Source organism: Caloenas nicobarica, chromosome 4, assembly GCF_036013445.1.
Source record: "Caloenas nicobarica isolate bCalNic1 chromosome 4, bCalNic1.hap1, whole genome shotgun sequence".
NCBI lineage: Eukaryota > Metazoa > Chordata > Aves > Columbiformes > Columbidae > Caloenas > Caloenas nicobarica.
This window is the reverse complement of record NC_088248.1, coordinates 1,211,569-1,227,267: the sequence shown is the minus strand read 5'-3', so window position 1 is coordinate 1,227,267 and position 15,699 is coordinate 1,211,569. Positions and strand designations below refer to the sequence as shown.

The 15,699-nt window shown below is 45.1% G+C and overlaps 1 protein-coding gene across 1 annotated transcript; it reads right to left on the bottom strand.

The window, feature by feature from the left end:
- Positions 1 to 1,427: 1,427 nt before the first annotated feature.
- Positions 1,428 to 13,348, bottom strand: MRPL1 (mitochondrial ribosomal protein L1). The gene is made up of 9 exons (XM_065634278.1): positions 13,260 to 13,348; positions 12,958 to 13,063; positions 11,325 to 11,568; positions 10,188 to 10,271; positions 9,485 to 9,556; positions 9,162 to 9,273; positions 7,711 to 7,811; positions 3,463 to 3,544; positions 1,428 to 1,702 (listed from the first exon to the last, which is right to left on the bottom strand). The coding sequence occupies exons 1-9, from the start codon at positions 13,291 to 13,293 to the stop codon at positions 1,539 to 1,541; spliced, it is 999 nt and encodes a 332-aa protein (XP_065490350.1). The 5' UTR covers positions 13,294 to 13,348; the 3' UTR covers positions 1,428 to 1,538.
- Positions 13,349 to 15,699: the final 2,351 nt, after the last annotated feature.

Here is a 15,699-nt window from a genome sequence, read left to right as displayed (position 1 = left end):
GAGTCGGTGTTTCGGTTTGAATCGGTCTGACCCACACCAACCAGCCCCCAGGAACTAAAAGCCAACTGTGCAAAAAACACAATCATGGCCAAGTGGAGCCTTCTGATGTGTTTAAGAGCTCAATGCCCAGCAACAGTTCAACTCATTTATTTGGAAACTACCACCTGCAAACCGCTGTTGCTAAGAGAGACCTCTATTTCTATTAAAGAGCCTCTATCTCCAACATGTTTAGCCAAACCCAAGTGGTATGCATACCCACCATGTCAGAGAGACCAAGTTAAATAGGTTAATGACTAAAGGAAATCCTGCAGCCTTTTCATCCAGCCAGCTCTACAGAGCCCCACACATCTCCAGGACGACTGAGCCAGCCCAGGACCACCATCCTACAGCTCCTGGCTGCTCACTGCTCCCCTTATGTACTTGCCCTTCATCTCCAGACTATAAAAGGGGAAATCCACACACGGCATCAGTATTTTTAGGAAAAAAAAAAAATCTCCTTGGGAAGTGTAGCACAAGAGTCTTCCTCTGAGAGTCACTTGGAAGGAAACAAGATCTGCTTCTGCTTGTTGGGAAGCTGTCCCCACCCCTCCAAACCCATCCACTTACTCCAAAGGTTATTCACAAGCCCAGGAAGAAGAATCTCTATGGAAGTGGTACTTAATTTGTAGCATCACTCAGGTTCAATCCCAAAACAGTTAAAGAATAATTCTTTCCAGGATAGTACAAACCACTGACTGGATTCTCAGAGGGGCATAGGATCAGTTACGCATAGGTAAAATACCAGTATTTGAAACATAAGGTGGATGAAAGCTCACCCCACAGAATATATCCCATTTTTCCTTAGAAAAACCTCACCTGTTACAATTTTTCACAAAGACTAACCTGTGTTCAGAGACTCAGAGTCACAGAGCAGTAATCCTGAGTATAGCCCTCCAGTACCTACATGCGCAGATTAAATGAAAACAAAGTGAGATATCACAAGAGTCATGCAGAGGTCCCTCCCAACAACTCAAAGTGAACACCACGCTGACTTGGCAGAAAGAGCAATGGGAAAAAAAAAATATCTAGTTCCCTTCATTGGCCAGTATACGGCAGGTTTGCACAAGTCACTGCATTAGTTTCCCTGTGGGAGACCAAGTCAAGAAAACAAAAAGCACTGAACATCCCACAATTTCAACTGAGTAAGAAGCCCAGTGTTATGGGTATGACTTGTGCTGGCCTTTTGGCTGCAACCATGGAAACTGGATGGCAATACTCCAGAAGTTACAGAAATACTTTAATAAAAGAACCGTTATGTGCAAAGAAAAAAAAAAAAACACCACACACACACCACAAACTATCCTTCAGCTACCAATAAAAGGAGTTTTAAATGTCTTCAGTTTTGGCAACAGGCTCCTATCTGTGATACTATTTCTTGCTAAACAGAATTTTAAAAATGAAAATCAAAAATTAATTTATTTTTTTTCTTTTCATAAAGTATTATTTGAATTACACCATTTGCTTTCCAAGCTTGACCATCAGATGTACACGGAAAGACATCAGGTACTAGCAGATTCTTGGCTGTGTGTTGCTTCACCATCTTCTGCATGATTTTTCTCTTCTTCTGCTGCTGCTTTCTCCTCCTTGGGTAGCAGTCCATCAAGTTTCAGCAGCAAACCTTCACTGGTTGAAGATCTAATAACCAACTTCCGCACAAAAGGGCCTAAAAAACAAAGGACACCACCAACTTGGTCACCCAACCACTTTCCATGTCTCCAAGCTAATTTATCTTAGCAGCAATACATGTTGTGTCAGTCGCATGATGGGAAGCAGAACTATACACGTAGATAAACCCCTTCGGTACCGACAGTTTGAGAGTCACCCTGGCAGACTGGGTTGAAAATGCAACTCGCGCTCTGGTGCCACAAAAGGAACTAACTTGATGGGTATTTGATTCCTTCAGTACCTCACCAGCCGTTGACATCGCTGGTGCCCCTGGGCCTTGGAAGACACAAGTAAAGCTTTGGAGACACACACTCCTCCAAAAATGAAATACATGGGAACTCGCTTTGGGATGTGGTTGTGATTGGCAAGACATGGCTCGAAAGTTTATCACCCAAATATATATGACTAAGAGCACAAAATAAAGCATGTGTGTTTCAGGATCCTACCACCAAATGCTGAGGGAACTTTTTGACAAAAGAAACTACAGAAATAATCAGATGTTGTGATCTTGTGATTTCTCTGTGGAAGATTCAATAGAGTTACATTATACTCTGAGAACATAGGCCTGGTGGTATTTTTGGCCCTCCATTCGATCAAGCGACTCGCAGGCGAATGCTGTTTCGGGGGTAACTGCACAGCTGCACGCAGTCATGCTGCTACATACAGAAACTCTGAAAGGAACTACGGGATCTACAACTAGTTGGGCTAAGCGATTGATAGTGAGCAAGCATAGGTAGACTGCACTGTTGTAAAGAGATTTAAATGATCAATTTTGCTTCCTATAAATGGCAAATATTTTTAATCAAGGCAGTAGAAAACCTACCAGAACAATCAAGCTTGACACCACAAAATAAATCAAAATGCTCCTAAGATCAGAACAGTTCACCCTTACTTCACTAGGTTGGTTTAGTTCACATATCAACTCATTAAAGACAAAACACCACCATGTTCTACTTCTATTCACTTATATTTCAAGCCAACCAACCCCTTATACTTTCTATTGAGCTGAAATGCTTCCAAACGTATGTATACATCGCTTTTTGTGTTCTGTTATCTGTGCAGTAGTTACTATTAACAGCGTCACTAGAAGAGATGCAAGATGATTCTTTTTGCAGACATTAAGCCAATAGTAATAAAGTTGTTTTCTTAGCTTAAACAAGGCTATTCTTCCATAAAAATATGTTCATAAATCATCACTTCCACTCCAGGTAAGCAGATGACACTTGTTTGAAGTCTACTTCATTGTGACAAAGAGCAGAAAGAGTATTAGTTGTTCACATTCTTTGCTCAGAACAGTGAGCAGAACCCACAGGAACAACACGTAGAATTCGCACCTTGACTCCTTTGTAACCTGATCCCTTCACTAAGGAATATTAAAAAGATAAACAGCTTTTCCATTGGAGCAGCAGAAAGTTTACAAGTATCTTGGTACCAGAAAAAGGAGGCATACCTTCTAACGGGTAGCTAACATCAGACTAGATGATAACTCCATCACAGGTTTTAATTCGAGTAATTGCAGGTGAATTCTGGTTTGGATTCTTCGCATTGAGCTCCAACAGGGGCACATCACTGGGGTAAAACGAACCCACGCAGACCCTAGAGACTCCTGTGTCTCAAATATTTCCTTGTATGGTTCTAATCCATCGAAGCATCAGGCTGGCAAACATGGTTTTGTACATCTCACTTCTTTCCTCACACAGATTTCTTAGTTTTATTAGCTGTAACTTCAAGTTCCACATTAGAAGAACAGCTACTTACCGTAACTCGCTGGCTTGAATGTGCAGATATCCTGGATAAGTGTTTTTAGGTTGGCAATTATTTGCTCAGACGACATATCCAGCTGAAACACAATAATGCAGAGTTAGCCATGGTGATCCCTAAAGCCTGGATTAATAAATCTGAAAGCACTGGGTACACATGTATTCTGTATTTGGATAGGTTTTGTTTCTCTGTGTTCCTTGTTAAAGAGTTACAAAACCATTAACATCCTTATCCAAGTGGCTCTGAGAATACAGTATTTTATACACAGTTATATAAATCATTATTTTCCTTATTTCTACTCATGACATTAAATTCCCACGGCTCTGTAAAAAAAAAAAATGTAGCCTTACGGACGTAAAAAGTCTTAAATCACCACTATATGTACAAGTGCTTTGGGAAGAGTCAAATCAAAATGAGGTATTTAAAGAAAGAAGCTTCAAGAAGTTGCTGTCAAAGAATACGCACCAGATGAAGTCAAAGCCAAGCATCTGAAATTGAAGGCATTAATGTAATGATTCATTGAAATAAGTTATAAAGCTTCTTCCTCTTTTTTCTTCCCCATTTCAACATATTACATGGACTTTTTACTTTTTAGAGGAAATACATGGAAGCATTGAGCTCTAAACACAGATACTTGCAAATGAACAAGCATCTCACAGAGTTCACCTTCTGCTGCTATAACGCCCTCCCATGCCTTATCTAGCTTGCTGCTGCTTTCACCCGTATCAGCCACACATCTTCATCCGCATTAAAAATTATTTTTTTTTCCTAGAGGTTTCAGCTATGGAATTAAGAAAAAAAGGATTTTTCTCACAGAAGTAACTCCTTGTCAAAGGAGAGTGAAAGCATCACTGGGGCCCTCTCTTCTACCTCCCAACATAGCAAGAGCAGATTTTATTAATATCTCACTTATCTGTAAGTGTACAGCTCACACTGCAATAGAAATGCTGTTACACTTCACTTCTGTCCTCCCAGACCTGGTCCATTAATCTCTCTTTATGTTTTTCTGACAGACTTGGAATCCAAATGCAGTTCCTCTACTATACCTTCATCTTTATCGTTGTTACGCTGACTGCACAGTGTAGAACCATTCACAAACTAACAGACATACAAATCCATTTGTTAAAGCCACACGATGCATTTTGCTGACAGACTCACCATGTTGTATGGAATTCAAAATAAAGGAATACTCAACTATTTAAACAAAACAATTCCTTGATAATTACTAATCGGAAACTATACTACAAAGGAAGGTTTGAATAGCGTTCACTTTCAAACCTTACACTAAATTCAGGTCTTGAGGTGAACCTTCAGGTGCTCAGTTGCACTGAGCTACTTCACATTCATCACCTGTAACCAACTCTAGAGCATTCAGAAAATAAAAAATCTGCAAGTTGCTCTAAACAGTAAGTCACAACTTCTTGTAAGGACTTAGAAGTACAACACGAGACAAGACACAGCTCAAAATATGAAGATACTCGTTAATATTCTGTATTTGGTAAGATGGGAAAATAGGACAGAGTGACTTTAATTCAGCCAGACATGACACAACCCAAGAGACCAAACACCATCATTTCCTTGATACGCTGACAGCTCCATAGTGGAGACAGGGAATGCTCAAAGGCCTCCAGTATTTCAAAACAGTTTCCACACAGAAATAAATATTTCAACTTCCAAATAAGTATTCCTTACCAACTCCTTGTGTGTACACAATCACTGTTGACCAGCAATTAGATATGCAGTCCAATTCAAACCAAACTGACAGGAGTACTCTGGACTAGATCTTCAAGGCTGCACAAGCCACTCTGCTCAGATTAACTGCAGCTGGAGCTCAAAATCTTTAAGTCCTGCGCAACTACAATTCCTGCAGGGGGCAACTAGAAAGCAGTTTCCAGTCCACTTTGTAGAAATACAACCTAACCACCAAGAACCTTTGAAAAAGACAGTATATACTACAATCAGAGCACACAAGTGAATCATCGGCCATCCTACTCTTTAAAGTTCAGGATGCATTTCTCTAGAGCAGCACAAGGTGCTGTAAAAAGGTTCAGGGAAGTGATTTGGGTTGGTTTTTGTTGTTGGTTGTTGTTGTTTTTTCCTAAGAAAAATGTTACATTTGTCTTTGAAGAGGCCTCCCACTAACTCTGCTGCACAGTAGGAAATTGCCTATTACTATTCAGCATTGCACAAGTTTTGCCGAAACAGATCATGGCTACATAGCTAACGTTTGGTCCATGAAGTCTCACCCTTTGAAGCCACCTTACTCTTTTCCATGGCAGAAGCCTTTCGCAGGCAGCGCTCTGCACAGATAAGATAAACTATAATTCCTTCCTGGTGTCACATTTGGATCCTGATTTTTCTGAAGACAATTCAAACTTGGGAAAAAGGAATATTTTGTAAAGATCAACAGCACCCTACCTGCGCTCAAGGGCTGCAGCAAAGCCCTCCACAAGAATGGATTTAAGCCACCCTCTGCAGATGCTCCATTCAGGGCCAGATATCCCCAGCGTTCTCATTTGTCTTCCTTCTGCTTCAAGCTCCAGGTCTTAAAATAACACTTGATTCTCAGTTTCAAAACCTCAGATCTTCTAGTTAAAGTTAACTGCAAAACTCTGGGCTTTCCAAAGGCATCTCGACTACTACATAACAAACCACCCCTGAGGCTGCCAACCCATGTGGGAGCCCAGTGTCACATCAAGCCGTTGGTCACAGCGGAACCAACAGGCAACACGAGCCAACACTAACGAGAAAATATCTCTTAGCAAAATGCCAGCCTGGCAGACTCAGAGACATCTCCTCTGCTGTTCGGAATACAGCAGTAGATCTTTATGCTTCTGTGTAATTCATTAATGATTGTCTCACTGCCCAGACATAGAACCTAAAGTCATCTGCAACACCAACATCTTACACCAGTATCAGGATATGAGTGTAATTTCAGATCATGTCACCACAGCTGCAGGACACTACACTGTGCAGAACCAACTGCAATTGCATCCAATACCATCAAGCCATCCAAGTTTCATTCACCTCCATTAAAAACTTTACTTTTTTTCTTTACTACATAAGTGAAACTTTACAAATAGCTTAATCTGCAGCTATTTTTTAGGCCGACCCACAGTATAAAAATGATTACATAGTCCGAAGCGAAAATTAGAACTGTAAAAGAATAGAGTCACAATCCTTGAAACACACTGATCTGTAGATTTGTGGCATTTCACACAGTCCACTACACTTAAGATACCAATGAAGACACTTCCTGCTTGTATCAAAGTATAAGAATAGTCCCAAGAACCTTGGTTTGCATATAATATAGAAAAACAAGCCCTTTCCAGTCCCACGCACAACTCGTAGCAGCCAGTCCGAATGAATAAACTTGCTCATCTCTGACACCGTCAGACAAAACCGCAGGGATGACAAGTCTCACCCAGCTCCTTTCGGTGCCAGTATCAGCTAAAGGACAGCTAAATATCAGACACGACTGCAAGGAGACAAAACAGAATGAACACAAAATACACGGTTTGGAGCAAGGAAAATAAAAACCCATTACACAAAAAACATTAAGGGTCTTAAAAAAAAGAGGAAATACTCTCATGTAACCCAGCAAATGACGGCAAAGCACAGATGAATTTTATACTATTTCAGACATAATAGAAACACTTGCAGCTTTTTGCTCCAGTCCAGAAGGGAAGTTTTCAACATTGAGCCTTTAATAATTAGGTTAAAGCAAACATTTTTTGATCCCTCTGTGCATATTGACCCACAGCATATTTACTTACAAACCCACAGTATATTTACTTACAACCCAACATCAAATGAGCTTTATTTTACTCCCAGAAGAGCACTGAGGAAGGCAGGAGTAAGGGAAAGCCTACACTGAGATCTGATCTCCAAGGGATTACCAGGAACAGCACCTTTTTCATCCTGTTTTGTTCAGTACTACGATTCCCTGCCAGTACAGCAGCAAAGAGATCCCATTCTGGGCAGCAGCTATGGCTCGCTCTCGGTTTGAGCAGAGAGCATCCTGTGTGACCACACACGAACACCACACAGGGCTCACATCAGCGGAACTTGTCACACAACCGAGATGAGTACAAGTTCAATCTACTTCACAGGTCAGTTCAAACAATGCTGTTAGAAATCTGGGGAACTCGCAGACCAAAATAATGGTTTTCCTCTTGTTTTAATTCATACTTTAGCTCTGCTCAGTAGAGAAAATGTAACAACTCCATATATTATACAACTTACTCTTGCTATTCTTGTCTTGATTAGACGCTCGTCTTGTACCATGTACTCAAGACCTTCTCTGAAGAACTGCAGCATTTTGGGAATATCATGGCCCAGGGAATCTATGGTAAAAAAAAAAAAGTTGTCTGGGTAACACTCATTAGCATGGCTAAGTGTGACATTAGTACCAGAGAATTTAATGTTTCAGTTAAGACAGTTAAATTCCAATTTAAAAAAAAAAAAAAAGTAGTTTCATGAGCAAGGCAATGGTGTCCTCATACTTTATAAAACATTCTCCATCTTTCCTCCTGTGTCATTAATGAACATGAACAGCTGATACAAGAGAAAACATATTACAAAGGCTTCACTTAACATAAAGAACCTGTGGAGAACATATGTAACAAAGCTTAACCACTCAATATAATTAAATGAACTTGAAAGAACAAAACCCACTAGAGTCAGGTTTAGAACAAGCCCCAAGTCCAACGTGAAAACAAATAGTCTACAACTATTAACACATAACAGCAAAATTACAGACAGTACCCGGGCCAGGCTGGCCCAATCCAGCCCTTCCCAGCTGATTCTTATCTCAGCTGCAAGGGCTCATTCACACAGTGACATCACCACTGAAGCATTTCAAATCTCTTCTCCCAACACCTTTCCACAGCTCCAAGAGAACTCGACCCTGGATAAGCTACCAACCAAGTTAGTTCACAATTGCATAATACAGCTTTCATTTGTTTCCAAAAAATATCTGGAGTGTTCTTTTTGCCATGCTTTGGACAGGTTAATAGGTTTGCTTCAAATGTTTAGGAGGCTAAAAACACTGCCTACAGCTTGGAAAAACAATTCCCTGCCCCAGCTGCCTTAAGAGCTGTGGTTCCAGGCTCAGTGCTGCACACAGCTGGCATAGTGCTGCACACAGCAAGGGAGGACAGAAGTATTTAGAAATTGATTTAGAAATTTTTTGCTGTGAGAACCTGACCTGAAAAGGCAATATCTTGAGCATTATGAAAGAGGAGAGACCCCGCAGCTAAGGGAGCAGCTGTACCAAGGAAAAGCCTAACCAGCTCTTGTTGAGAAGTACCCAACAGGCAGGAGGAGCAGCAGGATCACCACCTTGGGATCCAAACAACCGCATAGCAGTCGGACAACACAACTATCTCACTAAGTACATTTTTTCCAAGTTGTTTCTCTTTTCCTGGTTACCTCCACAGTACTATTATGGTTCATCAGGACTAAGAAGAACGGGTTTGACCAGTTGACAAAGTAGATTCTAATCCCCCATTTGCCTGTTGTAGAACAGCACAGGTCTAGCTTCCTAAAACTACTCTTAACTAAGACAAGGGACTCAGTCACATGCAGGCGAATAACCCGATGTAATTACACATTCTCATCAAAAGCTTCAACGTCACCTCATGAGTTAAATCTTGTTCCAATACTGAGATTCACAAGAAAGAATTGCTTCTTACTTCTTTTTGTGCTTGGGTATTTTCGTTTTAGTTTGTTCCTTAATGGTATTAGTTTGGGCATTATTGCAGGAACAGCTACATAGGAGTCCACCTGGATTTCATCTTCCAAAATCTGCAATTAAAAAATTAAATATACTTAGGAATACAAGAAAACTACCTCAGTATACAAGTAGACCTACAAACATGCCAGAGTACAGAACCCAGTCTCTCACTCTTCATACTGGCTACTAACTTCACATGAGAGTTTGCTGGACATGAGATTTCTTGCTCCCTCCCCCTAAGTGTTTAACTCAGAATATTTACATAATTATTTAAAAAAATACCCATTTGATTAATTCAACTCCTCCCACAACAGCAGCTCCATTCTCTCGAGCTATTTCAGCTTCTTGCTCATTCTGTTGAGAGAAAGGAAAATTATTAATACTTGTATTACCAAGCGACAGCACTAGATAGGAGATTTATCTTGGACAACTGGGTGTAAAACAGAATACTTAGAGGCTAAGAAGGAAATAATAGCTTAAGGCAAAGATTATCTAATGCTGGTGATTTAATATAAGAACAACAGCTCCACATCACTCCAGGTCCCAGTAAAATGCACCAGTGGAGTCTTTTGAGGAGAAATTACTTTGCGGTCCCCCTCCCAAAGGCACCCTGTTACAACACAAGTTACTGTGGATAACACCCACCTCAGCAGGGCTGGACACACTGCTACACTAAACTATCTGCCTGTATTACAAAAAGGTGACAAGGTTTTTACTCTACAGACTTGAGTACTCTCTTCCTTAGTGACATCTGTGCAGATGTTTACTCCCCAACTACATTGCTAGAATAATCTGCATATATGTAAGGTGATCAATACGACAGAAATCCTGTAAAATGCTCATTAATACATTAAGATACTGCTGAAGATGATTCCTAAGAGTTACGCAAAGCATTTCCAGAGTCTGCTCAATAAAAGGAACAGTCCTTGCATGGGAACTACACATGTTGTAAGAACACGCGATAGAGTCAGTCAGGCTTACCCACCTCTGTGAAAACCAAGACCCTATTCGTTTCATCTGTAAAGCGATAGGGAAGAAGAACAGTGCTTGAAAATGGTTCCACTTTTTTCTAAAAAGTAAATAAAGAAAAATACTAAAACGAGAAAGAAATCATTACTTCAGGGCAAGTTACACAACTGAGTGGAGTCAGCCCCCTAAGTAGCCATCTTGCCCACCATTTCCAAGCACAGAGGTCTTAACACAAAAACATAATGCTGAAGTTTTGACCACTTTGTTATGTCCAGCATATATTCAAATCCAAACTTGAGACATTCATTATTTACAGTGCAGTTTGCTCAAGAGCAAGGGGCTGGGATCAGTGACTCCAGTGCAGGATCACTGCCACGCTCAGGTGTGCCCAATAACACACACCAAGGTGCTGTAGCCATGGATTATCCAAATTATGTCTCCAACGCCTCGGCCAACACAAAACATCAGCAAGGAATTTGTCTCCCCAGCCTTAAGAATAGCCCATGGCCTTCGAAAGCAGGAGCCAGGGCTCTGCATTTCTTTAACAACAAACTTATTTTCTCAGCTCTAAGGGACTCATGGTGTACCAAGGGATATTAGTTACACACGCAAAGAAATCAGCTTTCAAGTAGCCTGTTTTCTACTTACAGGGGAAGCAGGGGAAGATTACACTGGGCTACGCACTTCTAAATCAAAAACATCACAGCCTAACAAAGGAGAGCATACTTCCAAGGAACATTAATAATAATAAAAAAAACTGGGCAGAGACAGGAAGCAGCTTGTCTGTACACTTCTCCCTGTAACAATCATCCCAGAACAAAACACGCATGTGATGTTGGTAACATTTTTAAGTGGCAAGCCGAATCAGACGTAAAGCTTAGTTTGATCAGGTCTGTCCATTCATTAATTTCAGTCACAGAACAGCCTGTTTTCCAAACCCTCCATGGTACTGTCTTCACCACAGCAGTAAGAGGGAAATTCAGTAATTACACAGGTCTGAAGGCACAAACACCTGCAGAAGCACAGGTTATTCTGACAATTAGAGGAGCTGCAGGAGGCAGCTGAGAAGGGCAATGGCTGCATCCATTCTGCACCTAAACCAGCCTTCCCACATCAAAAAATGCATCAAAATTTGTATCCCTTTCCAACTTACCTTCTTCTGTAGCGCCATATCTAGGGTTACATTAATATAGACATATTGTTTGGGGTAGGTGAAGTCGAGCTCCTGAAATTTCTTAAGCATAGCCACAGCTTCTTCCACCTCATAGGACGGGCGCTCATAAAACCACGTCAAGTACACGTCATCCACCGGCTTGCTCAGCAGCGGCCGCCTCTTCACCACTGCCTTCTTTTTACTTTCTTCCTGCTTAGTCTTTCTTGAACTTTTTTTTGTAGTTCTAAGAGAAACAAAATAATACCTTCAGATCATCAACTGAGGGGTTTGGGACATGTTACAAGAGGAAAAAGTAGATACTGTCAGGTGTCAGTTATTAATTAATGACAAATTAACATGAAATGCTTTTTGGGTGGTGTGGTTTGGGGTTTTTTGTTTGGTTCCAGCCCTCCCACACATTCCTCTTTTACAGGTCTTGGGCACCATGCCCCAACCACCTGTAAATCCAGCACATCCCACACACCTTCCTATTGATCAGGAGACACATCAGCTGCATGCTCCTTTTTCTTACAGTGGATCAGAGCAGTTCTACCTTGCAAAAAAGGTTTCTTCTCCCTTTCCTGTATCCTTTTGCATGCAGTTAGCAAACACTAGCTCCCAAACTCATTCTCCTACCTTTTTTCAAAGGCTCAAATAAAAAAAAAAAAATTAATGACTAGATAGTCCATTCCTCTATCAACTATGGTAAAAGACTCTGCAGCACTTCAGCACACTTGTTGTACAGCATGCTTCACTGATCTATACACAGAGTTCATTTGCACTTCTCCCATGTATGCCATAGTATGGCTGAAGAGGACAACAAATTAAATGAGAAATTTTTGGAAGCCAAAGCTCACCAGCTTCCATGCTGACAGTCCTCCTTGAGCTATAATCCTGCCGTGACCTCCAAAAGTAACTCTTTCCGCATAACTGTTCCATTAGTTATTTCAGGAGTAACAAAAAACACTTGCTGCAAGTCCAGCTCAGCCCTTCCCTCCCAGACTGTTTCTCCAGGAGGTACCTGCCTGCGTAGTCATTGCCACGTAAAAGAACAAATGCTGTCTGCAATTGCTAACCTAAAGATATGTAAATCCTTTCAGTTTTAGGTCAACCAAGGTAGCAGAGGTAAGAATGACTTGCAAAACACCTAATTGGAAGCTACAGAAACTACTGACCTTGCAGCTTGAGACCTTTCGAAGCTCACACAACTATTTGAGTCTTAACAGGTATCTCGAGACTGTTGGGTAAGGTGTCCGTTAGCTGTTACTCATTATATGCTAAAATGATTATGTAACCAATATGGAAATGTGTAACCAGGTGGCTCTCTAGGGCTGCCCTGAGTACGAGTTTGTGTATAACGGCTGCGACTTTTCTTTCTGGCACTCTGGCTTTACTCCAGCACCCAGACTTGCACAACTCCTGAATAACCAATATCTCGTGTCCGTGTACTAGATCGGGGCCCAACTGCTCACTGGGTGCAGAACCCTGGGGTGGGACAAACGCCACCAGAGCCAGCTCGGCTGGTGGGGCGGCAGCGCAGCCACCCCAACCACCCCACAGCCCCCGCTACCACCCCCGGGCCACCCCCGAACTTCAAATCCCCACGGCCGTGAGGAGAAGGGCCCGCACTCACTTGGCAGCCGCAGCGAAGGCCCGGGCGGGCGGCTCGGCGCTCACCAAGGCCGGGCCGAGGCGCTGGGGGAGCCCCGGGAGGACCCGGACACGAACTGCGGCCAGCGCTGCGACGGGAAAAACAAGAATCGCCTCAGACAAGCGGCCCAGACCCGCTCACCCCCACCAACAAGCACCGCCCGCCAGCCCGGCCCCACCGGCTCCCAGGCCCCGCGGCCGAGGGAGACACCGCCGCCCGGAGACGGAGAGGAGCCGGTCGGCACCCCCCGCCCTGCGAAAAGCGAGACCCAGCACAGCCCCGACCTCTCCACAGGCACCGGCCGGCGGGCGCCGCCATTCTGAGGGCGCGAAAAGCGTCCCCCGCGGCCGGGAAGAAAGGTTCCGGGGGCGGGCGGGGCCGGGCACTTCCGGCGGTGGGCGGGGCCTAGAACTTCCGGCGGCGACCGGAAGCGCCGCGCGGTGCCGCTCTGCCTCGCCGTCCTCCCCCGCGCACTGCTCCCCGTGCCCGCCGTTCCGCCGGCCCGCCGTTCCGGCCGGTGTCCGGTGCCTGCTGAGGGGAAATATCGGTTCAAAACTTTCGGCCCCGTTCTGGACCGGTCTGTCCCCGCGGCCGTGTGAACAAAACTGACACACTCTCCCCTGAAGGCGGTCGAGGGGCTGGGCCCCCTCACAGCGCCGCAACATGGCAGCTGGCGGCTCAGCAACCCACAGGGTTCCATGCGAAAAAAAAGAATCTACAAGGGTTAAACATTGGCAGTTTCACTCTTAAGGGTTTATGCTGCGAGCCCCATATAATTCAAGGAAGAGATTTTCTGGCCGAAGTCTCTCTTGTCCCCTTGCAAATGGTTTATAAAAAGACAGATCTGGTCTGTAATCCTCCTCGTGGAGGAGGATCCATCTATAAGGACTTTGTATAACCGGCTCCAAGCTGCCCTGATACATACCATGAACTAGTCTCTTACTATATATGCGCTCGGTAAAGGGGGCCTGTTTATTCCATTTTGACTTCCAGAGTTTTCCTTCCCTCCCTGATAAATCCGCATCCACAAATATTCTCCGAATTCAGTCAAGTCCTTCCTGCCCCAAAACTCTGAGCTCGGGCCCATCTTGTCTATTGGTTTATTCAGAAATACATGTAAAACGCCTGACCAGCAACGACCCTACTATATTATCTTACAAGATAATAATCTCTATGCTACGGCGTGAGATGATTCAAACTTTCCACGGAAGTGGCAGCTTCGCTGTCTCCGTGCCGAGGGGAAAAGCGTGACTTTAAACCCCAGCGGCAGCGCGGGTTCGGCGGCACTGGGCACCGATGTCTGCTGTAGCGCCAGCGGGCGTCACACACGGCTCACCGCGTGTCTGTTTAATTTCACACCTTTGGCCGGTGCCGCCCTGCGTCCTTCACGCTCTCCCTCCGTGACTCCTCGGTCCTCTCGTGGGCTCCGGCGGGTCAAACCACAGGTCGCTGCTGCGGATCGTGGGTTTGGCCCTGGGAGGGAAATACGGGCTCAGGTTACCGTGCTCTGAAGCCCGTTTCCTACCCAAACCCCCCACTCTATCGCACAGGCTCCTTCCACGCTTCTCTGGGCGTAAATCGACCTGGCGTGGAAACAGCCACTGAAAATATTTTGGTGTGGCTAACGGAAGAAATCGGACTTTAATGCTTGAAGTTTCCTTGCTCCAGTTGCCCAGAAGATCATCCCCCACCTCACACGGGCCCGAGGACTGAAGTTTGGGTGCTGATAGAAGGTTTTGCAGAAAAGGGGTTGCTTCCCGTGGAGAAATGAATGTGAAGAGCAGACACCAGCACCCTCAAACCCGCACTGACCCCGCGGTCATTTCCCTCCCAGCCCCAGGGACAAGCAGCCCCTACTCTCCGCCTCGACCCCAAAATTGGGGGGTGTAAGAGGGTCCCAGGATTCTCCCCCAAACCCACGCCACGTCCCCCAGGATGCCACAGGCTCGTGACAGCTGCCTTGATATCTCCACAGGGGGCTCCTGGCCGCCCACAACGAAATCATGAGGTAAAAACGGGGCGTCTTCCCGTCTCCAGGCATTTCGGAGACCTGTCGCTGGGGGGTCGTTCCCCACCCGGGGCGGGTGGTGACAGCGGTGACACGGGGGGAGCAGTGACACTGGGCTGAGGGGGACACGGGGGGAGCGGTGACACTGTGAGTGGTGACACTGTGAGCGGTGACACGAGTGTGAGTGGTGACACTGGGGGTCGGTGACACAGGCTGAGCGGTGACACGGGAGATCGGTGACATGGGCTGAGCGGTGGCACTGGGGATCGGTGGCACGGGGGATCGGTGACACGGGCTGCACGGTGACACGGGGATCGGTGACATGGGCTGTAGAGTGGCACTGTGAGCAGTGACACTGTGAGCGGTGACACGAGTGTGAGTGGTGACACTGGGGGTTGGTGACACAGGCTGTACGGTGGCACGGGGGATCGGTGACACGGGCTGAGTGGTGGCACTGGGGATCGGTGACATGGGGGATCGGTGACACGGGCTGTACGGTGACACTGGGGGTCGGTGACACGGGCTGTACGGTGACACGGGCTGCACGGTGGCACTGTGAGCGGTGGCACTGTGAGCGGTGGCACGGCCCCGCGCCTGCCCGCCTCCCCGGGTCCTCCCCGCCCCTCCGCCGCCTCCCTCCTCCCGCTCCCGCTCCCTCCGCCCGCTCCTCCCGGCCCGCGGCTCCCGTCCCGGCGGGCCGCCCGCCTGCATGCCGT